General features: G+C 47.9%; 1 protein-coding gene across 2 annotated transcripts; it reads right to left on the reverse strand.

The window, feature by feature from the left end:
- Nucleotides 1–336: 336 nt before the first annotated feature.
- On the reverse strand, nucleotides 337–11,965 carry LOC129213995 (membrane-anchored junction protein-like). Of its 2 annotated transcripts, XM_054844965.1 has the most exons (10): nucleotides 11,865–11,965; nucleotides 10,675–10,720; nucleotides 9,609–9,684; nucleotides 7,714–7,839; nucleotides 6,356–6,387; nucleotides 5,436–5,542; nucleotides 4,690–4,747; nucleotides 1,852–1,924; nucleotides 1,290–1,434; nucleotides 976–1,099 (listed from the first exon to the last, which is right to left on the reverse strand). In XM_054844965.1, exons 1-10 carry the CDS (start codon nucleotides 11,963–11,965, stop codon nucleotides 976–978), a joined length of 888 nt encoding a protein of 295 aa, XP_054700940.1. The 2 variants fall into 2 exon arrangements, 1 of the variants encoding a protein (XP_054700940.1); XR_008579595.1 differs by lacking the exons at nucleotides 976–1,099; nucleotides 4,690–4,747; nucleotides 5,436–5,542; ... (3 more) ...; nucleotides 10,675–10,720; nucleotides 11,865–11,965 and adding an exon at nucleotides 337–442 and having other exon boundaries at nucleotides 1,852–2,032.
- Nucleotides 11,966–12,794: the final 829 nt, after the last annotated feature.

Here is a 12,794-nt window from a genome sequence, read left to right on the forward strand (position 1 = left end):
ATCTAAATCTAGAAACCTCTACTTCTTGGAGGGAAAGAGTGTTTTCTGCCGGGGTAACACTGACTAAAATAACACGCAGTTCCAAGTTGATGCTTCTTTTATTAGAATCTCATACACTGAATGTTAAATGTCAAATGCCCGATTTATGACACTCGAGGATCAACATCTTAAAGCTTGTTGCTCTTTTTCCAAAAAACTCTAGGTGGTGAAGAAAAAGGCATTCTAACCCAACACCTTCAGGACGTTAATTTGAAAATGTCAACAAAGCAGAACCGCAGTTAAAGCATTTAATAGCTGAGATGAGCGATGTGAAAAGCAGAATTACAAAAGAAACACCACCACCACCCGACACTCACGCTATGAGTTTACCTTCCCACAACAATCAGTACTTCCAGGTCAGTTCTTTCCACCAAAAAGATGCTGTAGTGGCGAAAAGATGATGCTGTGGAAACAACAACAAGGACAACAACAAGAGCGCGTTATATTTAAAATACTTCTCTGAGAATTGTAATAACAAGGTAATTTCTGCCCACCAGAAAGACACAACCCCAGCACAAAATAAGGCAGAGGCAGGCTGACAAAAGAGAGGAAACAAAGAAGAACTAACTTGTGCCCTAACGGTCTAGTCTCGATAGTTAAAGGGACTGGCATACGTTAGGAGTAACAAGGAGCTTTATTCCTTCCAAAACCAACCCGCCCATCAAACAAACAGTTACTGCCGGCATTCAACTCGTGCTGTGCAGTGACCAGACCACTTCTGCAGGATACAGCTTTGACAGCTTTAGAGCGCTCGCTTAGTCAGCAGTGCCCAGCAACTGTTTGCACGGATGCTTTCATTTCGGTTGAAAGTGGCGCCTTTGGGAGTCAAAGTGACAAAGGCCACGCACAGTTGTGAAGCCACCAAACAAAAGCCATGCTGACCTTAACGGGACTGAAGGTCTGTCCTGGGAAGGCCCTGTTAGAAGGGGGAGTGTCTCAGTCCTTTAGAAAATCGAGGTGGAGGTGGCACTCCCCAGCTGAGGTCAGTAACCCCCCTCCCGTGAGCAGCTTTTTTCCCAAAGACAGCTCAGAAGACCAACATTTCTGAGGAATGTTGCACCTCACCACAGGACAAAAGGACATCCCTGAATGTTCCTTTGCCTCGGAAGACTTTGGTTTAACCACAGAAGAGAGGTGTCCGTTCTTCAAGACAGCAGAGAATCACCTGAACTGCCAGAATCAGGCACAGGCTCTGACACAGTCTCGGACGTAGCCAGGACTGCATCTGCTCAGAGCTGTGGTATTAGTACCTTCTCCAGAACTTTGAGAGACCTCTTCCTTCTGGCTCCACGTTTCCTTTGGGTATCATTTGGTCCCTTTGCTGCAGTAGCTGCATTGCACCCTCAGCCCGACCAGCTGCTGTTCTTTGTTCAAGGTTAGGTTCCACAGGTCCCCCTGTAAGAAACAGCAGCAAGAACAAAAACACAAGCTCGCTCTCTCCACACTCCCGGCAAACCCAACGGCAGACCCCAAAACTCAGAGGTGGGTCCAGACTCTGGCTGGCGGGATGCTGGGGAGGTTTCAAAGCAACCACAGTGCAGACTGATTTGGAGGTAGGCTCCCATCTCACAGTCCAGCTCTGAAAGAGCTACCTAGCCTAGCTCTGTGAGAGGGCAATTCCCTATGCGGGAAGACAGTCTCAGCCAAAATCATCGGTGACCTACCGCTTTACGGTGGTTCCAATTCCCAATCTCACGGGCGGGAAAATACCAAACTCGGTTTTTAAAGGAAAACTGATACCAATGTACTCCGTGCAGCTTTGCGCTCAATGCAACCAATTTGAATGGAACAATCCAGGAATTTCTTACTTACAGAAACTGCCTTGGTTACAGCCCACAGTAAGGGATGCCGGACTAAACTCACACTCATTTTCTTTGGAGGAATTCTGAAAGGAAGAGCAACCAAGAGCTGTTACACAACGTACAATTCTATTGCACAGCAGATTTATGTGTGTTTGCTTGCTTGCTGTACGAACTGAAAGGCAAGCTTTACTCTCTTGTTCTGTGATTGGATTTTTTTCTTTCTGCTACCACGAGGACTTTCTTCACCACTGTATTTCTACCCCTCCCTCCTCGGGACATTCACAGGCCTAACGTAAAGCTGTAATTCATTGAGTAGACTTTAACCTATCAGATGGTGAGAGAATAACAGCAGCTATGGCATAGACAGCGATTTAAAAAAACCACAAGCTGAGCTGCTGTGGGAAATAACAGCCGCTGGACAATACAGGCCCTGAGACATGAGCCCTGCTGAGACATAGTCATAGGAAACAGAGTAACAGGGAAGGGAGAAAAGTGAAAAGTGCCAGAAGCAGCAAGAGGTGAGCCAGGAATACCCATTAGGAAGGCTATCAGCAACACAAAGGACCACAAACAACAAAATCAGCATGAAAGCTGCTTTAAGAGAGAGGAAAACAACTGGGTCACAGAGAGAAGAGAACAGAAGAACAGTTCCACTCCCGGGTGGTGTTTCCCTTGCACTAAGCTCAGGTTCATGCAAATTCCAAACTTGAGATGGCCTGAGATCTTTGCAGTTTAGTCTCACAGCACTAAGTTAGGAAAAGTATCTGCTGTGACAGGCTGAGCATCTCTCAGTTCTCCTCCTTCCTTTCTTTCTTTGACTTCTACTGGTGCGCTTGGGAAGAGGAAAGATGTGCAGGCTTGACTCCAGTCATCCTGACCAGACAGTCTGCTGTCAAAATCGCAGGCCTACAAGGACAAGAGCTGAAAACACTATCTCTTTAACAGCCATGTGCCTGCGGCACTTCCATCCTCCTCCTCCCGAACCGAGTGCCAATGTTGTACAGTCAATCCTACGTGTACTAAGTAGACAGATTCCCTTCATGTTTCACGAGACCCTTCCCTTTCTGAGATGCACTCGAAAACACCCAGCGGATTTGGATCCAAAGTCATACACTGCTGATAAACTGAACGAGAGCGCTGGAGGAACGATCAGAAGAATCCTGAGAAAGTACAGCAGTGACTGATGTGTTTTTTCCTAAACCTAATCTTTCTTCTCATCCTGAACACCAAAAGAAACCAAATGGAAAGCAAAGCAAAGGGAAAGCATGTCACGAAGCACCTGGCTCTGAGCGCCTAAAAAAAGGCACGTAAGGGAAAGGTCATCTGCCCATGATTTCATGCAGTGCTCGTGACATCTGCTCTGCTTTCATAAACACAACCGTTTGTGTCTGGACATCCCTCTCCCTGTAACGGTGCCTCAACTAGTGCAAATTTTAGGTAGAAGCATCTCTTTGGGAGAAGGTTCTTCTCACCTGAACTGGTACTTACCGAGTTGATGATTCATTCATCATAGTTCCAGGTTACCTGGAAAGAGCTCAGGACATGTCCTCCCACATTTTTTAACGCAGTATGAGGTTACACTGATGTCTGCCACCTACCACCTTGTTTCTCAGGCTCCAACATGCTCACCTGGAGCTCCAGCTTTCAAGGACTCTCATGTTTGGGAAATTCAGCCACTCTACAAGGAGCGGAGGCATTCTGCGGACAGTAATAATAGCAGAGCGGGGAATACAAAAGCACCTTTCAGAGGACGACCCTGATCCCACCAACAGAGCGTTTGGAGCACCTGAGGAAAGAAGCCAGAAGGGGCGCGTGTAGAGAGACCCGTCGCTAACCCTGCGCAGGGAAGCTGAGGGGAAAAACAAGTGACACAGGTTTTAGAGACAAATGAGCCCGCTCGTTTTAGAGAAGTTCTTCTGTACTGAATGCTCCCGAGGAGTTACGAGGTGGTCCCCTTCCTATCATGAAAATCCAACAAGCCTGTCGAAAACCCTCTACTGAATGAAAGTTTTGGGCTCACAACAAGGCGAGGGCTGTTCCGATACAGGAGTTTATCTGCGCAGGCTGAAGGTGACCATGCAACTAGTAGCAGGTGAAATCGCAGGCCACTGTATATGCCATGAATCCCTGCAGCGCAATTCTGCTGGGACTGGCCCTTGGAAGCCAGGAGCCAGCAGGCAGTACGCCCTGGCCTGCTGAGATCTCAAGCAAGCCCACAGACGACATTGGCATCAAGGCTTAGCCAGTTGTGGAGAGGTCCAAAAGGCTCCCGAAATGGGGGCAGCACGTCATCATGCAGAAACACGCGGAAATCCAGGTCTCTGATGCAAGTGTTCACCTCCCAAGGAACAGCAGGAGAAGCAGCTGTTCTTGGGAGACAACCTTCTTGGTGGACAATCCCAAGAGCAATGAGTTTGCCTCCCCAGAAAATACTCTCTCCAAAGACTTGGAGAGGGAAGAAGGCCAGGAAGGGGATAGCATGGCAGGGATTTGGATGGAATTTAGGATGGGTCTCAGTATCCAGAAACGGGATGAAATGCACTGGGACATTGGGGCATCTGAGGTAAAAGAGGACTGGAGTCCTGATGACAAGGCAGGGCGTCCTTCAGGTTCATCTCTGAGAGGCTAAGCTCACCCCCAGAGTTCGGAGCTTGACAGTCACAAAAGCTCCTGTCATCTCCTGGTAAAACTCATCCCTTGGCTAAGCTGGATGAGCAGCGATCACAAATGTTGCAATGTGGGTGAAAAGGGAAAAAAACAGTACCTGACGGCATTTTTATGCTTGCCACTTGAAGAATCTAGGACTAAACAGATGTTGTTGTCTCTTTCTGAACATTCTGTAGCTTACCGTTTCCAATCCATGCTTTGCTTTACTCGTATGGCGAACACACTCGGCTCCAGTTCTAAAAAGAAGTCAAATAAGTAAGAACTGAGTTTACAAAAAGTCACAAAAAAGAAGCAATCTTGTAAATGGCTACTCCAAGTATGTCATTAGAAATCAGGATTTTAGTACCTCTAGCCAACAAGATAGATACCCTTAATCTATATTTGTACTCACGTTTCAAAGTCTCACCTAAAAAATGAAAATATGCACTCCTTCCAGTACCAGGCTTTCTGCTTCTCTAGTCAAACCCACAAGCAGTTAAAAGAGAAAGAAAACGCTACATGACGTGGAAAGGGGGATGAGCAGCGAGGTGAGAAAGCTTGCAAATCCTACAAGGTTACTGGCACAAAGAGAAGGGCAAGTAGCAAAGAACCACAGAAAGATCTTACAAGACTCAGTCATGGAGCAATAAAATGGCAGAGGAAACTCTGTACAGAGAGGTACAAAGCGGAGCACGTGGGGAAAAACAACCCTGGCTTCACACACAGATGATGTTAACACAAAGGAGATAAGCAGGAAGACCTCTAGTTAGTGGCAGAACCTGAAAGCATATGACAACTGTTCTCCCAAGAAGGGCAATGCTGCTTAGATTCTGTCACCTATGGAAGAGAAGGAAGAAGACAAACGGGGCAAAGGACTACACAGGAATGAAAGATGAGGAAGGTACAAGAGACATCAAAAATATTCATACGTGCCCTGGAAGACTATTGCGTAGTCCTGGCTGTGGACATGAGGTCTCTGCTCCGACCTCTGCTCTTCTCCTCTTCACCGCTTCTCCCACTGCAGTACCTTCTGACACTTCATTTCTTCTCTTGACCTTCAAAACATTGCAAACTTGGCACTGACCACACTTGCTTTTGACTTTTCTATTTCAGAACAACACTCAGAGTTAAGAGGCATTCATATTTCACAAAATTGCTCATGTTTATACAACGAAAACCAAAAAATGATTCAGGAAGAAAAGGTTACCGCCCTTATTCAAACAGAAGATGAGCACTGAGAGGCCGTCCAGAGAATTATGCTCAACAGTTTTCAACAAGAATACCGCTTGCCAGGACATCCTATTGCTCCACTCTCAGAGGAGGGCCTAGGAAGGTAATTAGCAGGAATGTCAGGCTAGCAGAGAGAGTGGGATTTTCTTTTGGCCAATTTGGACAGGACGCGTTCACCACCAATTCACTCCACCTCCAGGCACTTACCTCTATTGAAAACAAACCTAACCTGAGCTCTCATTAAACAAACACTTTCCAAAGAGGCTTAACTTTGTTGTTTACGACACATACAGCACCTAGGAAACCACTTAATCATTCAGCAATGTTGAGCTCACACAGACTCTCCCAGTGAAGACACCATTGGACAGCTCGGCCCAGACGTGTAGGAAACACATTTAACGGAAGCCAGCAGGGCCCTCGGGTCCTGAGGCAGGACTTCATTCAAAGGCCGATGGAATCAACAGGAAGGTTTCTCTCAACGGGGATGGTTCCAGGTGAGAATCCAGTGCCACCTTGCGCTGCCTGACTGACACCCGCAAATAGGAGGACTATAGCATTGCCTACGTAGATATTCTGCTCCTCCAGACTGTTTTGAATACAACTCAAAAACCAAACCAAAACAAAACCACACAACTCACCAGCTCATCGCTGCCCTTGGTTGCTTCTTTACCTGTAACAGAGGTAGTACACCATTTGGTGAATATTTAGACTGGACTTCCTTTAACCAACTTCACAGTACGTTTCTGCATTGCGCCTCACTGCCTGAGAACAAGGTAAACTACTCAGAAACACTGCTGGGCTTGCATGTGATACGGTGACATGGAAAAACTGCAAATACGGCTCTTTCAGAACTAGAATTCCTGGCTGTGAATACCACATGTTGATGGGATGGGGACAACTGCTTTTCTTGAAGAAGTCAAAGGAGTCTTCAGAAGAGAAGAAGGAACCGGAGAACTGTTGGCGTCACTCTGTGTTTTGGGCACCAGATGGAAAATGCAAGGACACCTGGAGCACAGCCTCCAGAGAATATTGGCCAGCTCACCTCTGATGCATGGCATCCATACATATTTTCCTCAACAAAAATCCCTGCCGACAGAAACATCAGTGCCTGAAAGTAACAGCACGTTACGCTGTGCATAACTGTAGAACAGAAATGTTGTACAACTATCTGCGAAGAGCAATTAAATACTGGAGCAAGGTGTACAGGGAAGTGAGTGAATTCTTCATGTTTAGAAGTTTTTACTTCCAAACATGGTGTGTTTGATAGGGAATGCTGCATGCAAGCAAACGGGTGAGACTAGGAAAGGACTACCGGTCCATTTTAGAAAGGAGACCAGGATATCTCCTAGACAGTCGTAAGAAAAACCAGCAGCTTTTCCCAGGGACCAATAACCAGAACAGGAAAGAGTAAGAATAAACCCTCAGTTTTCACAACAGAGGAGGTTAAATGTAGCGTCCCACAGAGGTCTCAGCTGGGGCCTGAGGCTGTTCATGGAATTCATCGAAAACCTGGAAAACGAGACACCAGTGAGGTGACAACATTTGCTAATGATACAAAAGACATTATTACCATTACTACTACCATTACTTAGGAAAACAAACGCATTCTTTCTTTAGGAAAGCAGAAACAAAGAGTGTCAAGTTCAATGTCAACAAACGTAGTCAGCACCAGGAAGAAAAACACGCGTGCCATATGCTGGCTGTGACATTAAAGAACGAAGCGTGGGAGCCACTGGGCATTGCTTCATAAAAGTACTAGCGGAAGGGCCAGCAGTGGCTGAAAAAGCCAAAGAGAGATTCAGGAAATTTTAGAAAAGCAATACAGGACAAAAGAGAACACGCTCTTCTGCTCCATTTCAAATCCATGGTACAGCCGTACTGCACGCAGTTTTGCTCCCTCTCATTCAAAGACACAGTAGGTGAAGGGAAAGGGAAAAGCAAGACATAGATGATAGGTGTTTCCAGAAATGATCCAAAAATAACCCGAGGGACTTACCACAAGATACGTTTTGCTGAAAGGAGTTGAGTTCTAGATACATAGTGCAAACGTAGGGATAAGGCACAAGACGGACGTTCTCGTGTTTGAATCTCATCTTCGATACTCTCTCCCATTTACTCAAATCTGAGAAGGATGATAAGACTTAAGAACACAGCATTAACATTTCAAAGGAGCAGGAGTCCTGACAGTGTCTCTTGTAAAGCTTCAGAAATCATAGCACATGGCACACGGGGACAAGGCAGCAAATACAATCGGTCGGTAGGAACTTTGTGAAAAACCACTTGTAACCACCACAAGAAACACTCATCCAGGTGATGCTCTCCCATCAGTCGCTTGCATTAATAGCGTTGTGTTTCCTTAACTGCGTTTGGCTTCAGTCCTGACATTCTCCCGCAAGAAACAACAGGCCAGGCTCTTCCAACCCCATGAATAAAACCTCTTCGGCTTTCCTAGCTCAAAAGTACTGCTTTTACAAGTTACTTGAAAGATTGAAAAGGACTAGGAGTCAGAGGAGCAGCAGCATCACATTTACTTCACAGTTCAAAATGGGAGGAAAAAAGATAATTGACACGACAACCGCCACAGTCACAGACATTCCTTCCTGTGGGTGCAGTGCTCGCACCGAGGAGCTCATGCACGCAAGAATGGGTGATGCTAGACAGCGGTCTCCTTATGTGCCTCTGATCTCAGGAAGAAACAGGTAAAATGAACACTTTCAGCCCATTTGCTAGCAGAAACAAACATCCTGAGAATGGGAGATGGAGCCCAAGGTTTGCCTGGATGGAACACTGACACCATCAGTTCCTTTAAGGGATGAAATTGCTCGTTTGAGTTTAGCTTCAAGGGCTTCCACCGCTGGTGACTACCTACGAGTTATGCTACAGTGAGGAGCCCAACACACAGATTGCAGAACAACTCACCACGCCAGGCCTCTGAGCTTGCCGTTCTCATCAGGGCCCAGCACCGGCTGAGCATGTGGATGGACTTCCACGTCCTAGAGACACGCAGTTGTGAACCAAGCACTCCTCAAGCACGCAGGCAAAACCGGCTGAGCTTTAGTGAAGCAAACCAACAACGAGGCTTCGTTTCTTTGGGTGCTTCCTGCCTGACAATGCTCTCGGCGACTCTCTCTTCCTGGCAGTAGCAGGAAGAAGTTGCTATCACACATGCCAGCTTCGGACAGAGAAAGAGGATGACCTTGTTCTTGCCTGCTATTACGACGGGTGGCAATGGTGCCGTCTGCTAAGACTGCAAGGGAATGCCTTGGAGGTGGAAACCCCTGAGTGTTCATTACTCCTGGGCACCCAGAACCACAGGAGCTGATGCCAAAGGGCCTGATCCAACTCAAATTTGAGACACACCTCAGCACTGAAAAGTGCTAACTAACTTGCTCTTCTCTTCAACAAGAGACTCACTCAGGAGAGTAACTTCTTTTGAACCCTTCACACTACAGCAACTACAATATTTCATCCTAATGTACCTTACAAGAAAACTCCTGCGGTCTTCTCTACTAGCAGGCCAACGCTGCTGAGCCTGTCAGGAGCGTTTTACGTTTTATTCACCTTCGGAAGCAATGCACTAGCTTTGCTCACAATCGCATTAGGTGGGCTTCCCCTGACTTTATGTATGCACGTTCATTTCCTCTGGCTAACTCAGATTTGGAACGCACAGCTGTTCAGCTGAAAACACTGCAAAACACTCTTTTCACATCTGTCCTCTGGCAAAGGCAACAACCGAGGAGGATCTTCAGCAAATGTAACACTCCAAAGCTCAACGGAGTCGTACTCCAGCTAAAGATCTGCACACTACTAGACACGAATGTCAAATCAAGCAATGCCCAACAGACACAAGTCATTGACTCTTTTCTTTGACCAGCAGGAAAGAAAGGATACACGGAAAGATAGTGAAGTGCTCGGTAGAAAATGGGTGCAAATCGCCAAGATTCCCAAGGATTACTCGAATTGCTTCCTGGAGAGGCCAAAAAAAGAAAGGAAGGAAGGAAGGAAGGAAGGAAGGAAGGAAGGAAGGAAGGAAGGAAGGAAGGAAGGATGTTAACAACACAGGCACGATTCCACTGTCGAGTACAGTTTCAAGGCTTGGGGAAAATTTAGAACTACTTTGCAGTTTGCATGAATGATGGAAGAGCAGTTCTAGCTATTTTGCTTTTCCTCCTCCCCTCCTTTGCCCTGCTCCCTCCCATCACCTGAGAGTGCGCTGCACTAACAGACTCATAGAAATTGAAGTGAATGAGTATCTTAATCTTGAACTAACACAGAAGCATTGCTATGGAGAGTGGAGGTCTGCTTTTAAATTTAACACGTTTTACATTTCGGAAGTCTCCTTTTTGCCAGCAAAACACCTGGTTCCAAAATACACATATTCCCCTTTTTCTGAAGATCAACCCAATTCCATTACAAAGGAACTGTAATTCAGCCCCAACAAACTCCTGCTTTGCAAATGGGAAACTTTCTCTAATAACACCTTTCAATATTTCCAAAAGTGAAAAAGGAAAAAAAAAATTAACTGATAGTTTTCCAAATCAATTAAAATCAGCATGTTTTCTTCAAGAATATTTATAATGCTATCACTGTACTCTGAAGATTTTTTAAAATTAAGTAACAGGAGCATTTTTAAGCAGGCAGAATGAATCTGAGCAGGAATCAAAAAGGAGCGGGGTGCCACTAGCTCAACAAATAGGAGTTTTCATTTGTCCACTTTTAACAGTCAGCAGCTTCATTAAAATCTTTCCAAGAAAAGCATTACTCGTCTGCGCTAATGCTGCCTGCTGATGACATTGTTCGTTTAGGTCATTTTTTCACCCTCCTACTCTCCAGAGAAGTTCCCCGTTACTCTCACTCGAAATGCTGCATTTGACAAAACATCCTCGGTCCCACAACGAACAAAAGATTTGCTCGGCTTAACGTTCAGCTAAGGTCACGGACCTGCTTCATCTCCTACCTCTAACTCCTTGACAGCACTTTCAGTGCCGTTGAGATCAGGAGCGCTGTGAAACCAACAGAGAGAGTTAGTCCCACCCCAATCAGAAAGCAGTGGAGCTACATTCATTGTAAGAGTTTCAACAACAACAAAACAGCATTCCCATTGCACAGACAAAATACTTGGCAGACAGATGAATTCCCAACTCCTTGTTCGTAAAAAACGTCCATCATTCCACAAGGACCGTTTCTCGTGACTTTTCTGCCCATTGGCATTTTGTGTGCCTGAGGATACAACGGATGGGAGATCAGATCTTTTCAGTCGATCTGCAGTGACCTTTAGGATTGGAGTTTTGACAAGGTGCCCTCAAACCAGCACCTCTGTCTTCCAGCCTATGGCGATGCCGTTCTACTCAAGGGACTAAAAGAGGGAACTGGCAGGACACGTCTCTTAATCCCCTCCACGCTGCAAACCTGCAGAGGAACGGGCCTTCACAGCATTGGAGCTCGGCCCTGTGATGCTGGGAGTTGTGTACTGCCTGCACCAAACTCTGTTCCCAAATATTAACTACATCTTTTGTAAGCCAGCTTCTCACAAGTTGCTTGCTGCTAGGTATCGGCCAACAATAAAACGCATGGGGAGAGAGAAGGTCTTAAAGAAAACCCAAACCCATTAAAAAGTAAACCAATCGCATCACCGTTACTTGGACATAAGTAAATACAGTGGAGCTTGCGCACATGACTTTTGCTTTACTTATTCAACCGCCTTTGTCTCGACCCACGAGTTTTCTTACTTTCACCCTCCCGATTCTCTCCCTCATCCCTCTGTGGGGCAGTGAGTGAGTGAGCGGCGCACGGGGCTCAGTTGCCAGCTGGGGTTAAACCACTACAAAGGCTCTAGAGCTTCGCGGTTAAACACTCACCAAACTTCAAAATACTGTCCGTAAAAGCAGCCTCTTTTTCCACTGAAGCGGGAAATCCACACGTGGCGGTGAAACACGAGCGTTTTTTACAGCTCCAGTGACTCTCTCAGGCTGATGCTCAGCCCGTGCAAGTGCCATAGCAACTCTGAAGTGACCGCTTCAGCGGTCAGTGAAAGAAGGCAGGAAATGAGGAACCCCCAAGATGGGAATTGAGGGTCTCGTCTTAACTCACTGCTACAGGTGGTCATCAAACTGCAGGTTGGCTTTTCAGCTCTAACATCATGCTTACCTGTTGAAGTTGCCATACCGGATTTTCAATTTGTACACCAGCCTGCCTGCATGAAGAAACCTTGTTTCAGGCAACGGATAGGTAAATGGTTTCAGCGACATCTTTCTTTCTCGCAGAACGCCAGCCCCGGGAAGCAGGAGAGTCAAAGGGAAATCACAAAGCGCCTTCACCAGATCTCATTCTGTCGGACAAGAAGAGAAGATTACCTGCCCTTTTTCCTCTTGAGGACGTTTGCCGAGAGAACCCACTTCCTACCAGTATCCCCCACAAGCCAGAAAATCGCCGGTTCAAGCGCCCGTTCCACTCAAGCCGGGGATCCTGGAGCAGGACTCGGGGACAGACTGATGGACAGCTGATGGCTACCCCGCCTCCAGCTGCGCTGCTCTGCAAATGTCACCACCACCACCCCTGAAGCTCCACCGGCCTCTTGCCCCGGGGGCTGGCAGCAAAGCCCGGGCAGGACGGTGTCGCAGCCCGTGACCGACCCCAGGCTGGGAGGGACACCCCCGGCTGCTGCGGGCCCCTGCAGCCCCTGCGGGCCCGGCCAGGAGAAACTCGTTTCTCTCCACAGCCGCACGCCGCCCCGCTGCCCGCCGGCCTCCGCCGGACAGCCACCAGCGGGAGGCAGTGCCCTGCTGCCCCCGCAGCCCCGGGGCCGGGAGGGAAGGAGGGGCCGAGGCTGGCCGGGCCTGCGGGGGGAAGGCCGGCACCCGCCGCGCCCCGCCGGCCCAGCGCCGCGGCCTGCCCAGAGGGGAGATGCCGCCGCCGCCGCCTCCTCAGCCCCGCTGCCGGCCTGCCAGGCCCCCGGGCAGCCCCGGCGCTGGCCACCACCGGGCAGCCCACCGCTCCACGGAAGGGGAGCAGCCCCCGCCACAGCCACCGGCCCCGCCGCCAGCCCTTGCCTCAGGCGGGGCCGGGCCGGGGCTGCGG

Source organism: Grus americana, chromosome 16 (assembly GCF_028858705.1).
Source record: "Grus americana isolate bGruAme1 chromosome 16, bGruAme1.mat, whole genome shotgun sequence".
NCBI classification, from domain to species: domain Eukaryota; kingdom Metazoa; phylum Chordata; class Aves; order Gruiformes; family Gruidae; genus Grus; species Grus americana.

What these genes read in the sequence shown, in the direction of transcription:
- LOC129213995 (XM_054844965.1), bottom strand. Translation starts at nt 11,965, where the DNA reads ATGTCGCTGAAACCATTTACCTATCCGTTGCCTGAAACAAGGTTTCTT. An exon ending in CCAAGGGCAGCGATGAGCTG is followed by an intron (nt 5,543 to 6,355) that starts GTGAGTTGTGTG and finishes AATGTTTTGAAG; the next exon opens with GTCAAGAGAAGAAATGAAGT. An exon ending in CAAAGCATGGATTGGAAACG is followed by an intron (nt 1,925 to 4,689) that starts GTAAGCTACAGA and finishes TCTTCCTTTCAG; the next exon opens with AATTCCTCCAAAGAAAATGA.